General features: G+C 38.1%; 1 protein-coding gene across 1 annotated transcript; it reads left to right on the top strand.

Moving 5' to 3' along the window:
- Positions 1-4,202: 4,202 nt before the first annotated feature.
- LOC123528148 (linear gramicidin synthase subunit D-like) lies at positions 4,203-10,437 on the top strand. The gene has a single exon (XM_045307894.2). It carries the CDS (start codon positions 4,753-4,755, stop codon positions 9,577-9,579), a length of 4,827 nt encoding a protein of 1,608 aa, XP_045163829.2. The 5' UTR covers positions 4,203-4,752; the 3' UTR covers positions 9,580-10,437.
- The last annotated feature ends 2,828 nt before the right edge of the window (positions 10,438-13,265 follow it).

Raw genomic sequence — 13,265 nt, 5'->3', positions numbered from 1 at the left:
TGCACCCTGGTTTATTTTTAGACCAGTAGAGGTAGTGAAAGATACAGAAAGGTCAAACTTGATCTATGAAAGTACAGCTTGCATTAAAATATTTGAGCCGCGCCAGACGTCTGGTCAGGATCTATTCTGTTCGCTTTCAAAGCCTATTGTAATTAGAGAAACTGTTAATAAGCGAACAGCATGGATCCTGACCACACTGTGCGGATGCGCAGGCTGGTCTGGATCCATGCTGGTCGCAAACCCACTATGTTGGTTTTCACATGGCACAGCTCATTTATCTACTTGGTCCGTTTATGAGATCTACATAGACACATTGCTTGTATGCAGTCCCTGCTTTGGTAATTGCTCCGCCTCCTAGAATGTGGGAAATCCATAATAGGCGGAACAATGAATACTCATTAATTTTGAACTACTTCATGATTAAGTGGATCAGATTCTTCAGTTATGAAACAATATGAAAATAAGTTGGTTATTTTTTTGAAAATCCCTCGCTTGTCATTGGATAAAAACGATTGTTGAACTATAAAGCTTTATCGGGATATAAAAGCAGTGTTTGCCCGGTTTATCGCCACTCGAGGCTAACCCTTACAGAAGCAAGCCTCTGTGGCGTACATGCTGCGTATTTGCTGTGTATATGCCGCGAACACAGTAGTACGCCAGAGGAGTACATTTTACATACACCACATGCCGCGTACTATTTCGACGAGTACACAGCATGTACGCAGGAGGTCACTAGTACACTTCAAGTACGCAGCACATACTCTGAAAATAAAGGAGTACACTGCATGTACGCAGGAGGTACTTGTACAAGAAAATAGTACACTGCATGTACACCGCAGATACTTCGAAATTTATAACACTTATATTTAGTTGCATTAAAGTTGTTTCCCCTTGATGCAGTTACGCCATTTTCTTCAGATGTTTACCAAATTACATGCTACAAAAATTGATTTATTTCATTGAAAGGTGGATGCATCAGTCTACATTATTTTGGTAAGGGTAAGTACTTATTGATGCATGTCACTTATCTTTTTTCTGTTTTTTTCTGTCCAAATGATCAGCATTTGCATAAGAAAGTTGGTGGGGTAAGGAAATTACATTATCACAGCAGTTTCGCCACAAGAGTACACAGCATGTATGCAGCAGGAGTACACAGCATGTACGCCGCAGGACTCGGGCCAGGAGTACACAGAATGTACGCCGCAGGAGTACACAGCATGTACGCCGCAGGAGTACACAGCATGTACGCCGCAGGGGTAGTACACCGCAGGCTCATTTGCATGTGAAAAGTGTATATGCCGCGTACATGCTGCGTACTATTTTCCGCATACTAAATTCCTCCAGCGTACATCCTGTGTACTATGTAGTCCACAGCATGTACGCAGCAAGTAGTACGCGGCACAGCTCATTTGCATGTCAAAAGTGTACTACAAACGTACTATCGGTGTATGTGCGGTGTATATCCTGCGTACTTTTTAAAGCCCTTGATTTCAGTACACATCATGTACGCATCATATACGCTGTATGTACACAGCAAGAGTACACAGCAGGCCTTTTTCTTCTGTAAGGGAAGTTTTTGGCAGCAAAACTATACACCCTCCCCACCCGCCCAGCGGTGGCATAATGGCTAACTTAATAACTCTTATTTTCAGGTTTACTTGACATGAGTAGCAGTTCAGAATAGTCAATAATTTATTTTTCTTCTTGCACAGGTTATCAAGTTGGCAAGAAAATCGAAATTTCTAGTGAACTGTAAACGCGATTTATACTTTGTCTCAATTCTTTTTAGTTTCGTTTCAGTTTTCCGAAGACGCACAAGTGAGGTCGTTATCCCAAACCACTTCTAAAGGACTACAAAATATGAAATGCTGTATTTACTCTGCGAAAAATTATAAATATCTGCTGCCAAATATAAGCCTTATTCCTAAATTCTGTGTTTGTATTCAGTAGTACTAGTAGTTGATTCAGTTTTATTGGTTCAGTTCAGTGTTAATAGAGATTAGAGAATAATTAATTTACTCACGGCTTCAGCCTGAGTAAAGAATAGTTCAATGGAGTATACACATGTTACTGAGAATAACAAATAATGTAGTAGGCCCTAAATTCAAAACCGATCAACTTCTAGAAATAAAGGGACATAACTTCATCATTCATTGATCATAACCCGACCATTTTATGTCAGACCTTTAATAAATGTAAATGTATGTGTTAAAACCTACTGCTATTCTGCAAAAAAATAAGAGAAAAAAATCCACAACAACAACAACAGTTAACTTAATGTAATTTATATATTTTCGTTCTTTCTACCGTAGAAAGTTCGTTCCTATATATATATAAACAAACAGCCATATCATTGTAATATAAGGGAAATAAAAATGCATGCACATAGACGAAATGCTACCTCATTTCTTGCCAAATTGTATAAAATGGTTTTTAATTTTATGTGGGATGAAAGAGGGGGGGGGGGGGGGGGGGGGGTAAGCCACCTGCAGATTCAACAACACGGGTATGTTTTAACATATTGAGAAGTTAATCATGACTTCTTTACGTTGTGAAGTTACAGGTCGCAATGACTTGGACGTATACACTAACATTTGAGCCCATTATACAACTCAGAATTTCAAAGAGTTAGCTGCCGCGTAAATCTCAGTTATAAGTAAAATGCTTTTAATCTAGCCTGTTATTATTTTATGTGTTTTAAAGTCTGTTCTTTTGTTCTTTTAACAGACTAAAAAGTGGTACGGTTATCACGACAGTAGTTCGAACTTTGTCAGACCCGCATCACGCCGGGTGTGATCTCGTAGTAGAAAGTAGTTCATGAACAGTTAGAATACGGCCTGTTTCTGATTTTTGTCAGTACATATTTATTTTTAAGTACAGGCTATATGATTTATAGAATATAAAGTTATATATTTAATCCAAGTATCGTATAAAGTGCCAAGGATAACAAAGAATAACCTCTTTAGGATAAAAAAGGAATGGCCATGAACAACCTCTCTAGGATAACAGGGAATGGCCTCTCCAGGATTACAATGAACAACCTCTCTAGGATAATAGGGAATGGCCTCTCCAGGATTACAATGAACAACCTCTCTAGGATAACAGGGAATGGCCTCTCCTTTATTACAATGAGCCGCCTGTCTAGGATAACAAGGAATGGCATCTCCAGGATTACAATGAGCCGTCTCTCAAGGATAATAGGGAATGGCCTCTCCAGGATTACAATGAACAACATCTCTAGGATAACTGGGAATGGCCTCTCCTGTATTACAATGAACAACCTCTCTTGGATAATAGGGAATGGCTTCTCCAGGATTACAATGAACAACCTCTCTAGGATAACAGGGAATGGCCTCTCCTGTATTACAATGAGCCGCCTCTCTAGGATAACAGGGAATGGCCTCTCCAGGATTACAATGAACAACCTCTCTAGGATAATAGGGAATGACCTCTCCAGGATTACAACGAACAACATCTCTAGGATAACTGGGAATGGCCTCTCCAGGATTACAATGAACAACCTCTCTAGGATAATAGGGAATGACCTCTCCAGGATTACAATGAACAACCTCTCTAGGAAAATAATGAATGACCTCTCCAGGATTACAATGAACAACATCTCTAGGATAACTGGGAATGGCCTCTCCTGTATTACTACTGAGCCGCCTCTCTATAGGATAACAAGGAAAGCCTCTCTAGAAAAGGAATGATCCTTCTAGAGCAACAAGGAATGATCTATCTAGAATAACAAGGAATGGAATCTCTAGGATGACAGGGAATAACCTTTCTAGGATAATAAGGGATGACCTCCATATAAAAACAAGGAATAACATCTCTAGGATAACAATACACTTACTAGAATAACAAAGAATAACCTATAAAAGTAATAGAAATGGTAGAACTAGCGTACAAGATTATATGATGACCACTAAGAAAACCCAACGTGAAAGGAATGGTCAAGAATAGACCTTATCTCCAAAAATGGAAAACTGACCAGCTGATCACCACGAGGTGTACCTATTGACTCAATGTAGTAATAATAAGAATAGGCTGTCAATGTCTTTGAAGCTCATTTGATCCGAGAAAATCATTCCGATGAAATAAAATGAAAAAAACACCTCATAGTGTGGGACTGGAACTTAATCAAGTTCAGGTATTAATATAGAACTACGTATTTAACTTAAAAATAGTGTAATGCCAGATATTTGTTACATGTGTATTTGTTGTTTGGATACTAATATTGTTTCAATTATTGCTTTACTACGGGAATGGAAACAAAAGTAATTGATGTTAAACGTTTGGCACCTTTTCTGTACTCTTGTTGGGATCGTTTTAAATTCCAAGTAATCTTCACGTATATTCATGCAATTTAAATGCTGCTTATTGTCAAAAACATTAATTCAATTTTCAGACTATTTATCATCCTCATTGTTCGAATCTAAATGTATTAGAAAAGAAAGTTTTACGACTTATTAAATTTCAAATTGACAAATGTCTATTTATCTAAATTGAACAAACATGTACTATTTTAACAAATTAGTGAACGTAACAGGCTTTAAATTTCATAAACGTCTAAATGTAACTTTCGCAAAGTGAGATAAATTATATCATTTTCCCGATTATCGAGCAAATTTCTACTTATTTGACGCAATATGTCGCAACTGTGCAATCATATCTGAATTTGTCTTCAAAGATTATACAAACATTTGTACATTTTCTGTATACTTTCAGGTAACCCGGTAGGGTAAAAGCATGGACTATTCAAGACGTACCATCACTTGTGCAACCATAGGAGAAGGAAATTTGCTTCTATGCTGTCTCAAAGACCTGCGCCATCGAAATTTTCACGTTAATGCGGTTTTCACAACAACCGAATGCGTAGAGACATTTTGCCATGAAAACAAGATACCCTGCTTTAAACGAAACGAAGACCTTGTCAAAATATTAAGCAACTATGAAACAGATTTTCTATTCAGTATCTCAAATCCACGAATTCTGAGAGAAGATGTGTTGCAAATCCCAAAGAAGCTTACTATTAATTATCACGACAGCCCACTTCCAGCTTATGCGGGCGTGCACGCAACATCGTGGGCAATTATGCGCGGGGAACGACACCATGGAATAAGTTGGCATGTAACCGAAGCTGGCATTGATACAGGAGATATTCTACAGAGTGAAGCTGTTGAAATTATCGAAGATGATTCGGCATTTACGTTGAATTTGAAATGTGTAGAGGCAGCAAAACGTGCATTTGTCCGGTTGCTTTATGACATCATTGACGGCGAAATAAAACACAAGAAACAACATATTAATGGAAGATCGTATTTCGGCCTGCATGAAATTCCTCCGAATATCGGTGTGTTGAACTTTAATGATAACATTGACAATGTCTATAATATGGCACGAGCTCTGGAATTTGGACATTATGACAACGCTCTCGGTAGTCCAAAGGTGAAAACATCCACAGGAAAATTTTTGTTAGTGACAAATGCAACGAAACCGAATAATGATAGATATGCGAAAGGGAAGGCTCCGGGAACCATTTTAGAAATAATTGATGACACTTTAGTCGTAGCTACAAAATCATCTCCAGTACATATAAGTATTGCACATCTAAATGGTTCAGCTATTTCAAAAGGACTGTTTCCTGCACATGACTTGGTCGTTGGAGATAGATTAGGCGAAATTATGCATGTTGATGTCAGTGATCTTGCACCTGTGAAAAAGAAGGAAAACTTATGGCGGAAAAAACTTGTCCAATATGAACCAACGATGTTTTACAGACAAAAAATGAACGTTGTAGCTAGTATTATTGACGTGTCTTCAGAGGTTAACGTAAAATCCGTAAAAATTGAATTGCCGACGTTGCAAGATACAGTGGGCGATGTCTCTGAGAGAGGATTATTTCTGCAAGCATGTTTTGTAGCCTTTCTTGCAAGAATAAACTGCACTCCGACAGTCCATATTGGATTTCTTACTGACAAAAAAGACATACCAAATGAATGCATTGACTTGTATTCTGATATATCACCGGGCATTTTTGATGTTGACATCAGATCAGCTGTTAGTAACGTGTTTGAAAAATGCCAGAAGGAAATCAAATCTCTAAAAGAGGCTAGCACTTTCCTTAACGATATTTTCTACCGATATCCGGAGTTACATGGTCACCAGCCGACACCGCAACACAATCTAGTGATGGGAGGGCCGAAGCAGCTCAGCGATCAATATATTCAAAGAATTTTACTCAACTGCAACATACTGATTCTTTTTGGCGGGGAAAAAGAGTCAGAAATGGAAATTCTTTACCACGAGAGGCCAGCACAAGACTTCGGACATATTTTAGATGTCCTGCAGCACTTCGCAACATTTTTGAAAGCAGCAAGCGACAGAAAAGAGGCATCGGATCTGAAAAGTTTGTCCATGGTCTCTAAAAATGAGATGAATCAATTCTATAAGGTCCAACCACATGAGGAATACAACAGAATTCAGACAGAATATATTTCTGGCCTCATTGATCGCCAGTGCAGCCTTACGCCCCTAAGTATCGCACTAAAGACAACATCATGTATGATGACCTATAGCAAACTAGCAAACGAAGTAGATATTATGCAGTCTTTACTCACCAAATCAATACACCAATCAGACGGAGAGCAGGGGAAGCCAGTTGTTGCCATTCACGCTCCAAATTCCATTTCTTACGTCATTTCCGTTTTAGCGCTGGCAAAATGTCACATGGCATTCCTACCGATTCCTTACGATTTACCGGCTGACAGGATCGTCTTTACACTCAATGATTCAAAAGTTAAGAGAATGATAACGACGAGGAGTATTTTTGACAACTGTGACATGAATGGACTAACACCGTTTATGAAACTGGTAGCAGAGCATGAAATAGCAGACGAGAAAGTAGTTCTGGTTGAATTTGATCGTGTATTTCCAAATGAAAATGAAGAAAGTCTTGTCCCTGATAACACAGAAAGTGATTTCTTGTATCTGATGTACACTTCAGGCTCAACGGGACGCCCTAAAGGAGTGCAAGTTAAAGAATCTGGAGCGATTAATCTGGCACGTGCACAAATTATATGTTGGGACATTGTTCCTGGAGATGTTGTTGCACAGTTTGCATCTATTGGGTTTGATGCTTCAGTCTCTGAAATATTTACCGCTCTTCTTTCAGGAGCATCCTTAGCTATGCTTGATGTATCAGAGAGACTTGGAAATGACTTCCTGGTGGCAATGAATAAGTTGAAAGTTTCTGTCATTACTCTTCCACCGTCGGCTCTTAACATATACTCTCCAGAAGAACTGCCAGCTATTAGGAAGGTTGTGGCGGCAGGCGAAGCGTGTACGCTAAACATGGCAATAAAGTGGACATCAGCCAAAAACGTTAGATTTTTCAATGCTTATGGCCCAACAGAAGCGACGGTCTGCGCAACTGTGTACGAGCATTTTCCAAACACATTGTACGAAGACGTAAATCGAGACCTCCCTATAGGGAAAGCCATTGATGGGGTTCACATCTATCTGTTTGATGACTTCATGCATCCGATTCCTCCAGACGTTGTTGGAGAAATATACATTGGAGGCAAGGGTCTGGCTCACGGATATATTGGTCACGCACAGCATTTGACCAAAGAACGGTTCGTACAAAATCCGTTATCTAAAGAACCATCACTCCTTTACAAAACCGGAGACCATGCATTTCAGGATACAGATGGAAATATCACATACGTGGGAAGAAATGATGACCAAGTGAAGATACGTGGACATCGTATCGACTTGAGCGAAATAGAACAGGTACTTATACAACATCCAAGAATAGATATGGCTGTAGTCGTGGTCCACAAATGTGCTGCAACAAGTGAGCTATCAGTGGCCGCCTTCGTTGCCCCTACATTTATCTACATATCTGAACTCAGAGAGTATCTATCTAAGGTATTGCCCCGATATATGGTACCGACATACATAAAGAAATTAGAGGTGAAAGATCTGCCGAAGACGTTGAATGGAAAAATCAATCGTAAGAAACTGGAGGTAGACGAGGGCATCCATGAGCAGGACAAAACAAATGGTCACAGTCATTTGAATGAGACACAGCTGATGGTCGCCAAGTTCTGGTGTAACGTGTTCAAGTACGACAAGTCTTTTATATATTCACTTCACCGAAAGAGCTCATTCAGTGAAATGGGAGGCAACTCTTTGCAACTGGTCCTGTTGCTTAGATTGATTGAAGATGAAATGAAAGTAAACCTTTCGTTTACTGATCTTGGGACTGCCGATACAATTGAAGAATTTGCGGAGGTGATACGACGTCGCCGAGATATCAAAGCAAAGAATGAGCAAAGTGATGTAAAAACAAGAAGTGAATTAAGAGAAATGATATATCATGATTCAGAGCTCGATGCTAGTATTTTCCCACATCCAGATAGACGACGATCTGTACAGTTCACACACTATACAACACTAGTCAATAAATGCACAAAAAAGCACCCAAGAAACATTCTGCTTTCTGGAGTAACTGGTTTCCTTGGAGCTTTTCTTCTGGCAGAAATTCTTGAACAGTCGAACTCTCATGTCTGCTGTATGGTTCGGGAAACCACAGAAGCTCGAGGCATTGGCCGTATCATCGACAATATGCGGAAGTATGGTCTATGGAAATTCGAGTACACTTCCCGTATAGCTGTCGTTATTTCAGATTTGTCACAGAAAAATCTCGGTATTGCACCTGACATCTACAGGTCCCTGTGTAATGCAATCGATGTCATCTTCATGAATGCGGCACATATGAACTTTAATACATCGTACGAAGACCACAAAATACCAAACGTCGAAGGTACGAAAGAGTTTATAAAGCTAGCTTCCACAGGCGTCCAGAAATATTTGTTCACTACATCGTCTCTGAGCGTGTTCTTGTTCCCAAAAGAGCATGTAGTGAATGCTACTGGAAGACGTGTGTGCAGCGAGTCGGAATTCTTTGACGACCCATTGCTTATCGAGGGCGGTTATGGACAAAGTAAATGGGCCAGTGAGCGCCTAATCATGCAAGCTTTAGATTTCTTACCCGGTGGTGCAATATTTCGACCAGCTCGTGTATCGGGACGAAGCACTGATGGAGTCGGTCCAAAGAATGACCTTTTTGCATCTACAATGGTCGGCCTGAAACAGATGGGATCATATCCAGATATGAATTTTCCCTACGACCTGACACCAGTAGATTTCTGCGCTAAAGCAATGATCGAAGTTACATTGAAAATTTGCAATACCGAAAGCGAAACTTTTGAAAAGGTGTACCATCTATTCAACAAAGATACGATACCGTTTCGGGATCTGTTCAAAGGGATGGGAATGAGAGGTATTTCCCTGGATGACTGGCGGAAGGAGCTAAAGCAAATTGATAGCAGTAATAGGGCACTTGTTCCACTGACTCCGTTCTTCATGTCTGGATTCTGGGACAGGGCTCCTGATTGGCCGGTATTCGACACGAGCAACCTTGACAACGCAATATCTGATGGCGCAAAGGCACTTCTAAAGCCTTCTGGTGAACTTTTACAAATATACAAAACTTTTTTCGACGTTTAAGAAAATACTTCAACATAGAAATGTCAAAAATGTTATACATCATTTTTTTCGAATATACAAATAGTCATACAAAATTGAAAATAAGCGAGAATGCAGTGGAGTAAAGCATGACGCGATTTACAAATAAATGAGGCAATTTCACGAAAAATATAACAAATTATTCTTTGATTATTTTACATAAAGAAAAAACGAAACGATAGTAATGAACTGTCGTGGATTGGTACAAACAATAATGCATTCAAATAAATGTGATGTTTCGCTTTCAGGCATATCAGAACCGTATTTTGGTATTTATATATTAGGGTCTATGCAAAAACGTTGTTCATTTGACCGGAATGTGTAGTCGTGTATATCTATTTGCGTGATTTTTTCAATAGCTGTATCATAAATTAATGCGGTTTCATTCGTTGCAGGTATCAATGAAAATGATTACTCTTTGAAGTGCGAGTTGACAATGAAAAAAAACCCATTGTTTATGTGTTCACCTGCAAAAAAAAAATGTATTCTGTAACCGTATATATCATATAAGTAAAGTACGACATTGTAATTGCCATGAATGTACATTTTGTTCAATTTAACTACGAACTATAAGTATAGCTGCGTTAATATATTATATACCGCCGTAATATTCCGAAATAACTTGCACACCATGAGTATTTCCTAAGAGCGATGACATTTACAATGACAAATAGTAAATGATTTAAATGAATTTTCTTTTGTAAGAGTGATACAGTATGAAAGGTGTTTATCATCACTTTGTAAAAATATAACTTAATCTGATATGCCAATGAGGCCAGAAAAAAAGTCTTTTTTACGACCTTAAATAAAACGAGCTTTCAACTTTACGCTCCTGATGGAGTTAACCAAACAAGAATTATTATGTCAAAATTCGTTAACATCTTAACTATTGAAATATCAATGGTTTTATTTACATTTAATAATGAGTGATGTGGCAACCCGTTTTCTTAGCTATTTTTTTTCACATTTTGTACTATCGGAGCATTTTTAGTTCGTATAAATTGATTATTTTGCCATATACAATGCAACTTCAGAAAACGTTGTGTAGTTCAAATATCAATTTTAATCGGGATTGGGAACCTATCTACAGGCAGTATAAGAGAAGTACGTGCAGTTATTTCCTGTTTCGTACTGCTTCATATCCGTGCAGTCTGGTCAAGAACTGCACTGTTCGCCATTCAGTATCTTTTTGGTAAGCACCCCTTTTAACAGTTAATTCTGTCCAAATTGAAAGATGGACAATGTCATCATAGAAATTTAGCAGGGTAAGAGTTAAAACAATATTAAAATTCAGTATATTACAAATCATTCATTTCAATCATTTGGTTTCTATTCTCGTTGTGATGTTATATCGTTCTTAGAAAATGGTCATGGGTGCAATTTATTTCGAAATATTACGGGGCATATTATTAAGTTAACACGGCAGCTGTACAATCGTAAACATTTGAAAGTTATATGAATCAAGTGTACCTACATTTGATATTTTCAGGAATATACATTATTAAATTCATAATCATATTCATTTATTTTGTAAATTGTATGTATAATTTGTTGTTATTGAGTTGATATTAAGAGATGAAGATTGTACAAATGCTGGAATTAAAAGCAACTGAAACAATCTTTAGTTATATTTTCAATTTACTTTTAATTCTAGTATAAACATGAGTGCGACTAGTATTCCACATGCTATTATTTCGGTTATCTAACAATGCCATACAATTTGTCCGGTCAAACAATATAAAAGATAATAGGTAAGGGTAGATTTCTCAGAAGCACAGAGCATCGCAAACACAGCCCCAGAGCCACGCATTTGCAAAGTTGGCGCTAACAGGGTAAAAGTGACAACAGGGCTAAATGTTCAATTAAATGTTCAATGTTAATTTTAGATTGATAATCACTTTAAAACAAACAAGCTGCTTACATTCCGAATTAGGCTACTTCCGTTATGTGTACAGTACAAAAAAACCAGTTACATCGATATTATAGGTCAGAGACCACCAATTCAAAAAAGTACAGGGAACTTACTGGGAATGAGGTAAGTGTATACCTGGGAATAAGGTAACGTCTGTGCGTTCTGATTGGTCAGTCATGTAAACAAACCCAGGAAGTGATTATTTTTTTCAAAATTGATATTTTTCACTCCATTTACAGTATTTTACTATACATTTTGACAAAATTTGCTACATTTTATGTGTATTGAAAAAAAGTTTTATCGAACGAATTTCTCCCGCCATGTCAATGATGTAAACAGGGGGTCATCTCATTCACACGAAAATTACTTAAATAAAGTATCACCATTCATATGTTTTTCGTCCGATATTTTGGTAGAACTAAGATAGTTCTTGAAAAACTTGTAATTAGATATACATGTTTCGATGTATGGAAGGCCGTACACGCCATAATGTTACAATGTAAGTCTATGGGAAAACAATTGGTGGTCTCTAACCTATAAATGCATTTCATTGTTATTTGTTTAGGAAAACAATGACTGGAAACAGGGACGAGAATGAGTGTTTCTTAAGAAGAGGGCCACGATGGCCCTAAATCGCTCATCCGAGATTCACATCTAGATTGAATAATTTTGGTATAGAGTCACCCTAGAATCATTGCTGTCAAATTACTTTGAGATCGGGTAAACGGATTTTCAAAGTTTCCCTTCTAATCATATAGGGAAAAATTACCCCGTTCACTGACGACCATGTCTTTTTAACGAAACAGAGTGATTTTAAGGAATTTAGAAGATAGTCACCCAACGAACATGCTCTGAAATTATTTCAAAACCGAGTCTGCAGTTTCAGAGGAGACTATTTCCAAAGTGTTTCAGTATAGAGAAAACTAGCCTTGTCTCCATGCAGTCCAGTTTTCAACAAATCAACATGGCTTTAAGAATTTTGCCAACCAAGGAAGAATCATTGCTGACAAATCATTTTCCCTGCCAGCCATACAGGGAAAACTAGCCATGTGCCTTGGCGGCCACGTTTTCTTACGAAACAGACCGATTGATGGAATTTAGTAGTAGGTCACCTAAGTAACATGCTGTGAAATTATTTTCAAATTGAGTCAGCATTTTCAATGTTTTAAATAAAGTCATATATAGGAAAGTAGTCCCGCACCAGATAACCATGCTTTTGATTAAATAAACATGGCCTGACGTACTTAAGTGGAGGATCACCCGTGCTATGTTTTTCAACTTAAAGGAATTTGGTTGAAGGCCAAAAACAAGAAAACAAGAAACATTGCTATGAAAGTCAGCTTTTTAAAGTGTTTCCGTTTGGTTTACATGGAAACCAGAATTCTGCATGGATGACTTAGATCTGAAGGACTCTTTCGGAAAGGGGCGACTAAAAGAACATTTCTGTCAAGTTTGCTAAAAATTAGTAGTGGTTTATGAGATGTTCTTTTAAGAAATTGTGACGGACGGACAGACGACCGATATCCAATAAAAGAGAAATATCTGCAGATGAGGGAAAGAGGGAGGGGACGGGAAATGGGAGATGAAGGGCTGTTAGAATAAAATGTTTAGGCCTACAAGTAGCTAAAACCGAGATCCATCTGAAAATATGTGTGCATAAAGTCGCCGAATTTTCCCGTTTTCCCATAGTGTACAATAGATAAAAACACATTTTCTGAATCTTAATTGTGTATATTATTCGCAAACTGTGTGTACG

Source organism: Mercenaria mercenaria, chromosome 1, assembly GCF_021730395.1.
Source record: "Mercenaria mercenaria strain notata chromosome 1, MADL_Memer_1, whole genome shotgun sequence".
NCBI lineage: Eukaryota > Metazoa > Mollusca > Bivalvia > Venerida > Veneridae > Mercenaria > Mercenaria mercenaria.
Note: the sequence above shows the minus strand (reverse complement) of the source record. Positions and strands in the feature narration are given on the sequence as shown.

Coding starts and splice junctions, on each gene's coding strand:
- LOC123528148 (XM_045307894.2), top strand. CDS start 4,753: ATGGACTATTCAAGACGTACCATCACTTGTGCAACCATAGGAGAAGGA.